Source organism: Ursus arctos, unplaced genomic scaffold (assembly GCF_023065955.2).
Source record: "Ursus arctos isolate Adak ecotype North America unplaced genomic scaffold, UrsArc2.0 scaffold_14, whole genome shotgun sequence".
Taxonomy (NCBI): domain Eukaryota; kingdom Metazoa; phylum Chordata; class Mammalia; order Carnivora; family Ursidae; genus Ursus; species Ursus arctos.
Genome location: NW_026622808.1, coordinates 19,220,707 through 19,232,969, shown reverse-complemented (window position 1 = coordinate 19,232,969; position 12,263 = coordinate 19,220,707). Strand labels below are relative to the sequence as shown.

Sequence of the window (12,263 nt, the reverse complement as noted above, 5' to 3'; positions counted from 1 at the left end):
AAAGATGAATCGTGTTAGCCAAGGAGTTGGTGTTTCACTCTCAGCCACGGCAGGTGCTTCTCTTTCACCTCTACTGCGGGTCTTCCCCTTACTCATCATACTTCACCCTCCCTGGTCATCTCTCAGTCCCACTAAGGATTCACCAAGTGAAGAGCTGGGACATGGACAACAAATACTTCGTGCCTACCATGTCCCAGGCACTGGGTAGAGACAACTAGGAGAGACACTTTCTGCCCTCCTGCAGTTTGTAGTCAACCAGGTGGGAGACGGACTGATTGTTCCTTAATGAACAACCAGAAACCTTGAGGGAGAAGTAGCATCGCTTGCAGAAGTCATGAGCACCCTATTTGTGGGCCTTGTATTAAAATTATTCTTCTTCTGTCTTGTTCAGCATTTGATGCACTGGCAGCACACACAGGAACTTCACACGTGTGTGCACATGGACGAGACAATTTGTGATCACCGCGGACCGTCGATCTTTGCAGGATGGAATGCAACTGGCCAGGTCTTGCAGGCTGTGGACTTTGCCAGCTCTGTGCTCAGCCTTTTAGGATTTCATTCGACACAGGGAAGCCCGTTCAGCCTCCCTGTAACCCTTACCATCAGATCTCTTGGGACTTCGTGGGCCAAAGCAGACCCTCCTCCAGGGGACAGTCCTACACATACCCAATCACTCAGCAAGGACCTGCTGACCATGTCAGGGACCGTGGAAGCACTTGAAAGACATTTTAAAGCAGCTTTAGATCTTTTCCATAGCGGCTCCCATTTTAGGAGAAACAGCCCCAGTTCCTTAAACGGTATCTCAGGCGACACGGTGAGTCCCTGTGTCAGCTGGTGTCTACACACGCACACACGCACACACGCACACACACGCGCGCGCGCGCGCGCGGCCGGCTGAGCCGCCTCCCCCCTCCTCCCCAGCTGGGGACAGCCCAAGGCCCCGTGCGGTCCGCTCAAATTGCAGAGGAAAGGGGGATGATGCTCCTTCGGGCTGCGGGGACGGCAGTGACAGAAAACCCTCAGCCAAGAGGGCGCAGCGCCAGGCCCCTTCCCGGCAAGGAGCACGGGGGACCCTTGGGAAAGGGGGAATGGTAGGAGAGGGGGCCTCTCAGGAGGAAGGGATGACCCCTGGGTGCCTCAGGAAAGACCATGCGGGGGCCCTCAGGGAAGGGGGCTGACACCCGGGTCCCCTCAGGAAGGGCTGAGGAAGCCGGGGTCCACCTAAGGAAGTGTGTGGCTCTGGCGTCCCGCTCAGGAAGAAGGGACGAGGCTACGGTTCACCTCTAGAAGGAGAGAGGGCGCCGGGGTCCTCCTGAGGGATCATCTCAGGGGTCACTCTTGGGAAAAAGGGTGGCAACGACCCCAGGGAACTCTCAGGAAAGGAGCCTGACGCTGGGGTCCCCTTAACAAGTGGGAACGACGCTGGGGTCACTCTCAGGGAGTGACGCCAGGTCCCCTCACCCGCTTTGAGGCTCGCGCACCTGCAGCAGCCCGAGAGCCTCAGCTCCCTCAGCCGTCGGGTTCCCAGGGCGAAGCGGCCGCGCCCCTCATTGGCGGCCTTCTCGGCTAATGACAACCACGACAGCCAATCGTAGCGCAGGGGGAGACCTCCCGCGCGTCCTCGCCACGCCCTCCACTCGGTCTGCGCTTGCGTGCATTTCTGAGCGTGCTGTAGTTCCCCAGCTCCGCTCTAGGAGGCGCTTGGGGGCTGGAGTTCCCAGTCCCGCCTTCTTCCCAGCCTGTGACCCATTTATGGTAGAACCTGCTTTATAAGGCTGTTGTGAGAATTCAGTGCAATAATTTACGTAAAACAAACAGCGTCTGGCACATAGTAACTTGGGCAGTTATTGGCATTTTAGAGCAAGGGAAACTGAAGCACAGAACAAGTAAGTAACCTGCTCCGACGAGCCCAGTCATTAACCGGAGGCGTGGGAGCTAGAATCCAGGCAAAATGAATCCAAAGTCTGTGTGCTTATCTACCATGCTTTTGTGCCTCCCAGATAACAAATACCGGGTATTTCTTTACCCTGATTATAAAATAATTTTCCCCTTGATTATAAAATTAATACCTGCTTACTGCTAAAGTTCAGAAAATATCAAAGACTGCAGAACAGAAAATACAGATCTCTCTTAATCCTACCCCTGGAGACATTGTTAATATTTTTAAAAATATTTTTCTTATTTATTATTAGAGAGAGAGAGGGGGCTGGAGACCAAGAGCAGCGGGAGGGGCATAGGGAGAGGGAGAACCAGACTCCCCGCTGAACAGGGAGCCGGTTGCAGGCGAGGGAACTCCGGGATCATGACCCCAGCCGAAGGCAGCCGCTCAACCGACTGAGCCACCCACGCGTCCCCAGTGTTGGACATTTTTCATAGTTCTTCACTATTCTGACCAATACTAGAATGGGCATTTTGTGCCGTCTTCACCTTTAGGTTTTTATCCAACTGTTTCTTTAGGATAAATATTTTAAAAACTGCAATGGGTGGGTCAAAATGCATGCAGTTATATATTTTTTTATTTTTTTAAAGATTTTATTTATTTACTTGAGAGAGCAAGAGAGAGAGCAAAAGCAGGGGGAGGGTAGAGGAAGAAGCAGGGTCCCCAATGAGCAGGGAGCCTGATGTGGGGCTCCATCCCAGGATCCTGGGATCATGACCTGAGCCAAAGGCAGACACTTAACTGACTGAGCCACCCAGGCGCCCACATGCAGTTATATTTTCGATAAATGTTGTCAGACCACTCTTGGAAAGCTGTATGTGCCAACTTCCACCAACACCAGCGAGCTGTGGAAGTTCTTTGCCCACTCCAGGATGGTCCATTGTTTCATTATTTGCTAGTAGATTTATATATATATATATATGGTGTAAAATATATGTAAAAAGATATATATATCTTTTAGGGGCGCCCGGCTGGCTCAGTCGGTGGAGCATGTGACTCTTGATCTTGGGTTCGTGAATTCAAGCCCCATGTTGGGTGTAGGGCTAAAAAAAGGAGCAATAATAATGAAAGTATCAGGTAGTTTTCCAGTAGCTATCATTGTGGGACAGAGAGTAGGTGAAGTGAGGTCTCTGCCTTTCCTCGACAGGGTTAGATCACTTCTAGGCCTCAGTTTCCTGTAATAGTATATATCTCAAGGGCTGCTGGAGAGCCAGTAAGATAATCCACCTAATGAGTTTAGCACAGGTCATAGCCCTCAAAAGGCTGGAAGAGCCAGAGCCATTTGTCCCAGACTACGGAACTTGTTTGCAAGTGGCCGATGTCAGCTTCAACATAGACCAACTCCACCCCTTCTCCAGGTCTCCCTGTCCTATTCAGATAACGAGGCTTTGCTGCTGTGGCCCACTGCCCTTGGTCACCTTTGCCTGAGGAAAGATGAACTCCCCATCACGAGGATTTTAAAGAGCCAGCTGATGGTCACATGCCCACCTCTTGCCCTTTGACCCACATTCTCAGATTGTTACAGTGTCCCAACAGAGGAGGGATTTAGGACATCATGCCTACACTTGGAGAAACTGAGGTCCAGAGCAAGAAGTCTCATCAGCCTTCCCCTGCAGCCTGGGATTGGTGCTGTCGCCTCCTGACCCTCAGCCCGACACCCTTTCCCCGACTCTGCCTCCCTTTGAAACACCCTCGGGAAAACGTCTGTGTGTCCTCTTTACTTCTTGCACAAAGTTCAGATTCCCTGGAAACTTCTACCTAGTTTTCCAGCCTTTTTTTTTCTTCTTCTTCCCCTCTCTGGGTCTAGGCTGGCCCTCACTCTTTGGGGCCAGGATATCTACATACTGTAAATCTTCAAACCACAGTGAAACAGGCAAACCTTTGTACATGCTAAATCCTATACACTCACTCTCTCAAGTTCCCGAACTGTATAGTCTCAGCTGGTAGCCATTGGCTGCATGTGGCTACTCAATGGAAAGGAAAACAAAAACTGCAGCTCCTCGGTTGCACTCACTGCATCTCAAGTGCTTAACAGCCACGTGTGGCTAGTGGCCACCACGTTGGAGAAGCACAGACAGGACATTCCCATCATTATAGAAGGTTTCACTGGTCAGCCCTGCTCTAGACGGACTGGGATTTTGTTATCCTGTTATAGATAACTGAAGGTTATCTCAAGGTCACACAGCTGGGTGATCTAAACTACTCCCTGATAACCAGACAGGAATAGAGCAGAGTAGGCAGGTCAACCTTTCCTTAGATCCAAGGAACCTGTCCTCATTTCATTTCAAAACACACAAGCTGTGAATATATACATCTATGATCCCACTGCATTTAACCACTTAAGCACTCAGTGTGTATGTGTGTATCTCAATTCATTAGACCCCAGAGGCAGCCAGTATTCTAAACCAAAAGCTCAAATCACAAACATTTCTGTTATCCGCATCTTTATCCACTTGGGAAGTTTTGTTCATTAGCGGGTTTGTTAATTATCCTGATAAAGGTGGGAAAAATGGGATCCCTTGAGTGGAATTAACAGGTTCAAATACATGGATTGGTTAAAGTATTCTGAGAGTTGCTCACTCCCCACCTCATCCCAACCTCGAATGAACACATTAGCAAAACAGCTTCAGTCTCAAGCCAGTCTTGGGTGAATTTGGAGGATTTAGCTCACCTGATACCGACCATGAGGCTTACAGGCTCAAAGCAACACAAAGCCCTGCCTTTAAGGTATGATTCAGGTTTGGGGGAATCTGTCTGGTTCAGTCAATAGAGCGTGCTACTCTTGATCAAAGGGCTGTGAGTTCGAGCTGCTCCACATTGGGAGTAGAGTTTACTTAAAATCTTAAAAAAAAAAAAAAAGATATTCAGGTTGTTTGGTTTTCTTTTAATGCAACCTTCGGGTTGCAACACCAAAATGGCCAGGATCCTGGGAATTCATAGGACTTACAGGGCTAAGTAAATGCCCTTGTACTTATCAAGTTGAATGTCTGCACGGCAGAATTTGACCAGAGACCTTTTACTGTGGTCTGGCAGCCAGACAGTGGAGGCATTATCAATCAGACCCCCTTGAGGTTTCCAGGAATGAGTCTGAGATTCCAGAAGTACCCAGGAGTTGTGTCAGATATGCTATGCAGGAGAAGTGGATTTACCTGGGTCTGCTGGCCTCCAAAGACTGGTCTGAACCTCCTGGAGTCCGTGAGCAGGTGTCTGGCCCAGGCTGCAGGGCGGCTGCCTCCTGGCACACTTGCTGCCCCTCCCTTCGGGTTCTATCTTCTTGGGGAGGGATAGGAACAGAGACTCCCTTCCCCCTTATCCCCACCCCAGGCAGACAGTGCAAGGAGAGGCGCACCTCCCAAGAGCAGGGTGGGAAAGGAAGTCACATAAGCCAGGAAGATCAGTGAAAGCCTCGGTTTAATTGGAGACAAGATCGAAGGATTGATTATCGATCAACAGACCGACCGACTGATTGATCGTCAAAGTGGACAACACAAGAGCAGCTCAGGGGGTCCTGTGCCCGCCCCCCGGGGAGAGGAGCCCTAATTCGGGGGTGGGGTTCCATCTCACCAGTCACACCTGGGTAAGGGGGAAGGGGCAGGCTCTGCTCAGCCCTCGCCCCCTACAATGACACGACTTCCCATCGAGCGGCAGCATGGAATCCACCCTTTTGGGGTCTATGGTACAGTTTGTATAATACAGTGGGAATGGGGACTCTCTCTGGGAGACCCCACCCCTCCTTCCCCTGACCGGGTCAGCTGGGGAAGGGCAAGTTTATTTTCCCTTTTTGCCTCTGTAGAATAATTTATAAACCAACCATACAGTATGTACAAAAAAAAAAGAAAAAAGAAAAGAAAGAAAGAAAGAGAAAATAAAGAAAACCAAAAGAAGTCCCACTCCAGTCACTGGCTGGGACAGAAACTAATTTCTCTACAAAAATGAACCCTGTACAGCATCATGGGGGTGGGAGTGGGTGGTACCCCCACAGGGATGGACAGACAGATGGAAGGCTGGGGGCAGCTGGGGGCTACAGTACCGTGTGCTCAGAATTGGGGGTAGGGGAATGAGAGAGAGGCCCTGCCTTGCCCAGCTGCAGAACTGGGCCGAAGGGCGTAAAGGAGGGGAAAGTGGGGGGGGTCTTTCCTTCCAAACAGTCCCCCATGGCTTGGAGAAAAATGGCCTTGCATCTGTCTGTCGTATTGCTCCAGGAATAGCTAAGGGGTGAGGGCGAGGCGTGGCCAGGTGGGGGCAAAGGAGAAATGACTTTGGTTGGTGCCAGGGTGGGAGAGGGCTGCCCAGAAAGGGGATGTAGGTGCACACTGTTATTGCTTCCTCCTAGGGCAAAGGGTCATGAAAGGGGTCAGGAGGATGCTGGGGGGGGGGGATGCCCAGGATGGGGGCTCTGGGCCTGGCCCCACCCCACCCAAGGTGCAGGTGGGAGCCACTGCAAACCCCTCTCCTACAGCCATGGGAATAATTAAGGCAGAAACAAGAGGAGAAGCAGCTGGAAGGAGGGGTGTGGTTCAGAGCCATCTCCCTCCTAAATGGAGAAAATTCAAACAGAACCCAAAGTGGAAGGGCGAGGGGATGGCAAGCGGAGGGGGGATCAGGCCCTCCTCGAACCTCAGACCCCAGGTTAGTGGTGTGAATGTCCCTCCAACACCTCCCCTCTGCTACATCTGAAGGCGCACAGCTCCCGGCCCCGTCCCTGTCCCCCAAGTTAATATTGCCAGGTTTGTGCAAAATGAGGCGGAAGACTTCTGGGGGTGGTGGTGGGCAATGAGCCAGAGACGGGCTGGAGCCAGGGCCTCCCCCGGTGACAGCCCCCCAGAGCCCCCGCCCAGAATGGCTATTCCTGGTTGGGTTCCAGAGACACTCCAAAATTCAGAAGAAAAGCCTGGAGGGAGGGAGGGAGGGAGGGAAGGAGGCATGATGCCTGCTTGGGCCCAGGCGGGGAGCCCTAGGAGGCCGGAAGACTGAGCGTGGGACCTGGGGCAGGGGAGGTGGGCCGGGAGGGACACGAGGGGTTTAGTCCGGAACAGGAGCGTCTACAGTGGCTGTGTTTTATCCTGTTTTTTTTTTTTTTTCTTTTTCTAAAAATGTAACAATTAAAATTCCAAAAATAAAATCCCTTCCGGGACCTCCGCCCCTTGTTCCCCAGCCCCCACCTCCAAAAAGAGGCCCCATGGGTGGGGGTGGGGGGAAAGAGGAAAAAAAGAAAAGAGAAAAAAACCCACTTTTCTGTTTTCTTTTTTCTCAGGAGGCCCAAGAGTCTTTGAGGCAGTGGAGGAGGTGGTGGGGGGGTGATGGTGGTGGAGGGAGGCGGGGAGAGCAACAGGGTGTACGGGCTGGGGCTCAGGTAGGACCTCCAGCTGAACCCCACCCACCAGGAGCTGGGAGTGGGGGGGGGGTCCTCGCCAGATGTTCCTGTGCAGGCACTGCACGCCCTCTTGGCAGCCTGATGCTCTTTTTGGGCCCCCACCTCGGCCGCCATGGAGGGGAGGCCCGGAAGGCCCGGGGCTTCCTCTGGAGGGGGCGGGGTCCTCAAGGCAGGCAGAGGGGGGCTCTCAGCAGACAGGGCCAGGGGGCTGCTGCGGCCCCCAGCCTCCACAGAGGCATCTGGGGACACGGACTCGTCCTGGCCCGTGGCCACACTATCTGCTGAGTCGGCTTGCTGTGTGAAGCGTGGTTCCTCTCCCTTCACGGCTGTGGGCACAGCCTGGCCATCCACGTCCGACAGCTCCTCAGCGGGGGATGGACGCTGGGCCATGGACAAGTCCTGCACTTCAAATGCACCTGGGGCGGTAGACACCTCCTCCTCTTCTTCCTCCTCCAGCGTCAGCTCAAACTGGAACTTATCTGGTGGGGGTGGGTGGCCTGGCCCTCTGGGCTCCTCCTCGGGCGGTGGTGAAGGGCTCTGCCGGATGGCGCTGTAGTACCAGTCCCGGTTGTCCTCCAACGTGTCCAGGATCTCCTGGGCATCTGGGTGGACCAGGTCAGCCCATGTCTCCCACAGCGGGTGTACAATATAGTCGATGAAACCCACCTGGGAGAGAAGGGAGAGAGGTATAAACTGGTGGCCCGCGGGTGCAGATCGTCTTGCCATGCTGTGGGATCTAGAGGCCGACAGCATTTCACCTCGTCATCCTGCTTCTCCAGATGCACCCTGGAAAAACTCTTGCACGGGTGAGAAAAAGAAAAAAACTTTACATATGAGATGCCAACAAATACTAGAAACTTCCATATATCTGTCAGTTGGGAATTAGTTTTAAAAAATTGTGGTACACCACAGATATTAATAATGACTTTTTTTTTGGCAACAAAGAAAAACTAGAAATAACTCCGTGGCAGAGTATTGGCTAACCCACTCTGATATTATCTTCCCTCCTTTTTATTTTTTTAAGCTTTTTAAAAAAATATTTTATTTATTTGTTAGAGAGAGAGAGACAGCACAAGCAGGGGGAGCAGCAGGCAGAGGGAGAAGCAGGCTCCCCGCTGAGCAGGGAGCCCGATGCAGGACTCAATCCCAGGACCCTGAGATCATGACCTGAGCCGAAGGCAGACGCTTAACCAACTGAGCCACCCAGGCGTCCCTCTTCCCTCCTTCTTATTAATAGAATCTTAATTTTTCTTGGTGGAGGCAATGCTTCCCCCATACAGTTAAAAACTACATTTCCCAGCCTCCTTTGCAAAGAGAGGATCGTGATGTGACCACATGTAGATGTAGAAGATGGGAGTTAGGGTGGGAGTCAGGGGTAGGGGTGCTGCCTCAACTGGCAGAGACCTTTTCTCCCTGCTTTGTAGCCAGAATGGCTAGAGCTTACACAGCATCTGTGACCATGAGAGGCATCTCTGGGGACAGAGGCCCCATGCTTTGGATGGTAGGAGAGAAATCTCCTAGGTGCCTGACCATTTCATGGAGCCCAAGGGAGCGGTGTTCTTTCTCTAGGCTTTTTTACATAAGAGGGAACAAACATGAAGATTTATCTTGTTTGAGTCACTGTGAATTTGTAACTCCTCAGCACCTAAATGTCCAGCTACAGGAGAAAAACCATGTCTCCCCAGAAACCATTAGCCGTCTATACTGTGAGAATACTATACAACAGTCAAAAACGATGAGCTAAATCTACACAGAATAACTTGGACAGATCTCCAAGGCATTGTTTGGAAGAAAAGGCAAGCTGTATAAAAATCGGTATATATTGATAAAATTCATATTAAAAAAAAAAAAGCAAAACCCATTGGGCACCTGGGTGGCTCAGTCGGTTGAGCATCTGCCTTTGGCTCTGGTCATGGTCCCAGGGTCCTGGGATCGAGCCCCACATTGGGCTCTCTGCTCAGCAGGAGCCTGCTTCTCCCTCTCCCTGCCGCTCCCCCTGCTTGTGCTCTCTATCAAATAAATAAATAAAATAAAATAAAAAACTTTAAAAAAGCAAAACCCATGAACTATTAAGTTGCCTGTAAACATAACTACATAATAAAATGTATGAAACTGGTTTTCCCAGGCTTTGGAGGATGGGGGTGATCTGCAGGTTCAGGGGACATTTGGAAGCATCCAGAAATATTTTTGGTTGTTGTAACTGGAAGGGGAGGGTGGAGGCCAGGGATGCGGCTCTACATCCTCCAATGCACAGGACGGCCCCGTGACAGAGGATGATCCGGCCCCAGATGTCAACAGTGCCAGTGCTGGGTAACTCTGGTCTGGAGAGGCATGCACAGTGAACCGGGAAAAGTAGGTCTCACCAGGGAGGAGACTGGAAGTGGGGAGGGTGAGAAGCTTTCACGCTCACACTTTACAAACAAGATTGTGTTTCTGTACCTCTTGTTAAGTTAAATAAGCACACGATGACGAGTCATCGCATCTCATTTCAAAATCCACCCAAAATCAAGGCTAAGCATTTGCCTTTGGTCCAGGTCATAATCCCAGGGTCCTGGGATGGAGGCCCCACATCTGGCTCCCTGCTCAGCCTGCTTCTCCCTCTCCCTCTGCCCCTCCGCCTCTGCTCATGCTCTGTCTCTTGGTTTCTCTCTTTATCAAATAAATAAATAAATAAATAAATAAATAAATCTCAAAAAAAAAAAAAAATGCACCAAAAATCAAGGGCAAGATCAGTGGCCAGGTTACAGGGAAATTGAGAGGCTGTATGGACAGAAGGTCTGTAACTAAGAGCCGGGTAAGTATTATTATTAATGCTATTTGGTGGCTTGCACAGGAGTTAGAACTGTTTGACTCAGGTCTACAAGTGGCGAGTCCAGAGGCTCAATTTAGTTGTTCTGTAGAAGAGAAAATGTTGCAAATTTCCCATCAAGATAGAAAAGGAAAAAACAAAAACAAAAAACCCACAGAAAACCCAGACTTTGAAGAGGGGCAGGTCAGGAGTGTCTGGGCCTCTCGGGGATCTAGGCCAGCATGGTATGGGGAGGGCCACCCTGCTGCCTTCCACAGGACCTGCAAAACTATACCTGAGACTTCTCCACCGAGGCTGTGTGCTTGTCGCACATGGGGCTGATCTCCATGCCCCGCTCCCGCTCCCGGTCGCCCTGCTGGAAGAATTCGGCCATGATGCGGTCTGTCCACTGGCGGTACAGCTCCAGTGGCTTGGTGGGGTTGCTGAGGTCCGCACAGTGCACCATGTTCCGAAGGACCTGCACGAGGTGGGGGACCTTCAGAGGCCATGCCCCTGTCACAGCGTGGGACCTCATGCTTCCTTACCTCCCCCTTTATGGGGAGAGTGAGGAGAAGGGGTAGTGGGGCTATGGAGAGAGGGAGGGGCAATGGCAGGGAGAGGGAAGAGGAAGGGAGGAGGAGAGAAAAGAAAGAGATGGGTGGAGGAGAGGAATGAAGGTGATGTTGGGGGAGGCAGAGGAGACAGGAAGAGGTTGACGGAAGGAAGGGAAGAGGAAATGAGGAGGGATGGCAGGAGATGGGGGCTGGGATGGAGAGATGGGAGAGAGAGAGAAAACAAAGAGACAGGAAGATGGGCAACATGGGAGCTGGATGCTGAGGGAGGCGAGCCACCCAGACCCAAAGGGGAGAGAGAAAGAGAGAGGCTCTAGTCTCCTTATATGGTGGGCGAGGGGGCACCTGGATGCGGTCGGAGTAGTTGTCCAGCAGGAGGACCCCTGAGCTGGTCACTTTCTTGGTCTCCACCATGGTCTTCAGGTCTGCCAGGAGGGTCATGTGTTTGGACATGTCCGTGGCCAGCACCTGCGGGTGAGGGGGCATCACAGGGGCCGCTGAAGCCCTGCTCTGGGCCGTACCGACCCGACCTGTGCCTCTATAGAGTTTTCACTGGCACAACCTGTTCCCAGCCCCCACCAGGGACGCCTCTCCCGGGGCTTCCGCGGCTGGACTCGGACCCTGCCGCTCCCCAAGCCGCAGAGGCAACCTTTCCTGTCGGGTCCCCGCCTCGGCCCCGCCCACCATGTCGATGACCATCTTGCGCAGGCTCTGCCGCTGTCGCTTGCTGAGGTTCTGGAAGATGTCGCAGTTGTCTTCCTGCAGCAGCTTGAAGCCCACGGCCAGGTGGTGGTTTTCCAGCACCGACTCGTCGTTGTACATGAGCGCCAGCTCCGAATCTGCGCCCAGGCCCAGGCAGGTGGTCAGGGATGGGCAGGGGCCACGGGTCAGCAGCGCGGGGTGGGGCAGCGCAGGCCCCACCTCCAGCCCGGCAGGCCCCGCCTCTAGCCCGGCTGGTCCCGCCCCCGGGGGTCCACTCACTGGTGTTGATGAGGAACTGGTTGGAGACCCCAGGGTGGTCCACGTCATGAATGGCAGCCGCAAAGAGCGCGGCAAGAATCTCCAGGTCCGTGAACACAGCCTAGGAGCAGAGAGTGGGGTCGGAGAGAGATGGGTTAGAAAGATGAGGGATCTGAGAAACAGGATAAGAGAGAGATGGGGGGTGTCACAAAAGAGGGGGGCAGGAGAGAGAGATAAGAGTCAGAAAGAAGCACAGGATCAGAGAGAGATGGAGGTCAGAGACCTAGGGCCAGGGAGACAAAAGGGAGATGGGAGGTGGGCAGTGAGAGCAAGAGAAAGACAGGGTGGGGGGACACGGGGGCCAGGCTCACATCGAGCGCGGGTGTGGCCAGCAGCACGTGCGTGGACTGCAGCACGTCGGCCGCGTGCAGGCTGTTGTGGTAGGCCACATCGGGGTGGTAGTGGTCCTCCAGGGTCAGCATATAAGTCACCATGGTGTCCACTGGGATGCGGAACTTCTTTAGCAGGTCCCGCTCCTGAGGGCAGGTACAAGGGGGGCAGTGACTCCCGCTGCCTCTCGGCTCTCCATGCTGCCCTCCCCCCCGCACCCTGCCCCACTCGGCCCACCCT

General features: G+C 52.8%; 1 protein-coding gene across 1 annotated transcript in view; it reads right to left on the bottom strand.

Annotated features, from left to right (window-relative positions):
- Nucleotides 1–5,333: 5,333 nt before the first annotated feature.
- PDE4A (phosphodiesterase 4A) overlaps nt 5,334–12,263 on the bottom strand; it is a 39,230-nt gene continuing 32,300 nt past the window's right edge. The window contains 7 exon segments of the mRNA XM_026481383.4: nt 5,334–7,342; nt 7,344–7,979; nt 10,397–10,579; nt 11,019–11,141; nt 11,358–11,512; nt 11,655–11,754; nt 12,005–12,169. Of these exon segments, the coding sequence (XP_026337168.1) occupies nt 7,289–7,342; nt 7,344–7,979; nt 10,397–10,579; nt 11,019–11,141; nt 11,358–11,512; nt 11,655–11,754; nt 12,005–12,169 (1,416 nt within the window). The 3' untranslated portion in view covers nt 5,334–7,288.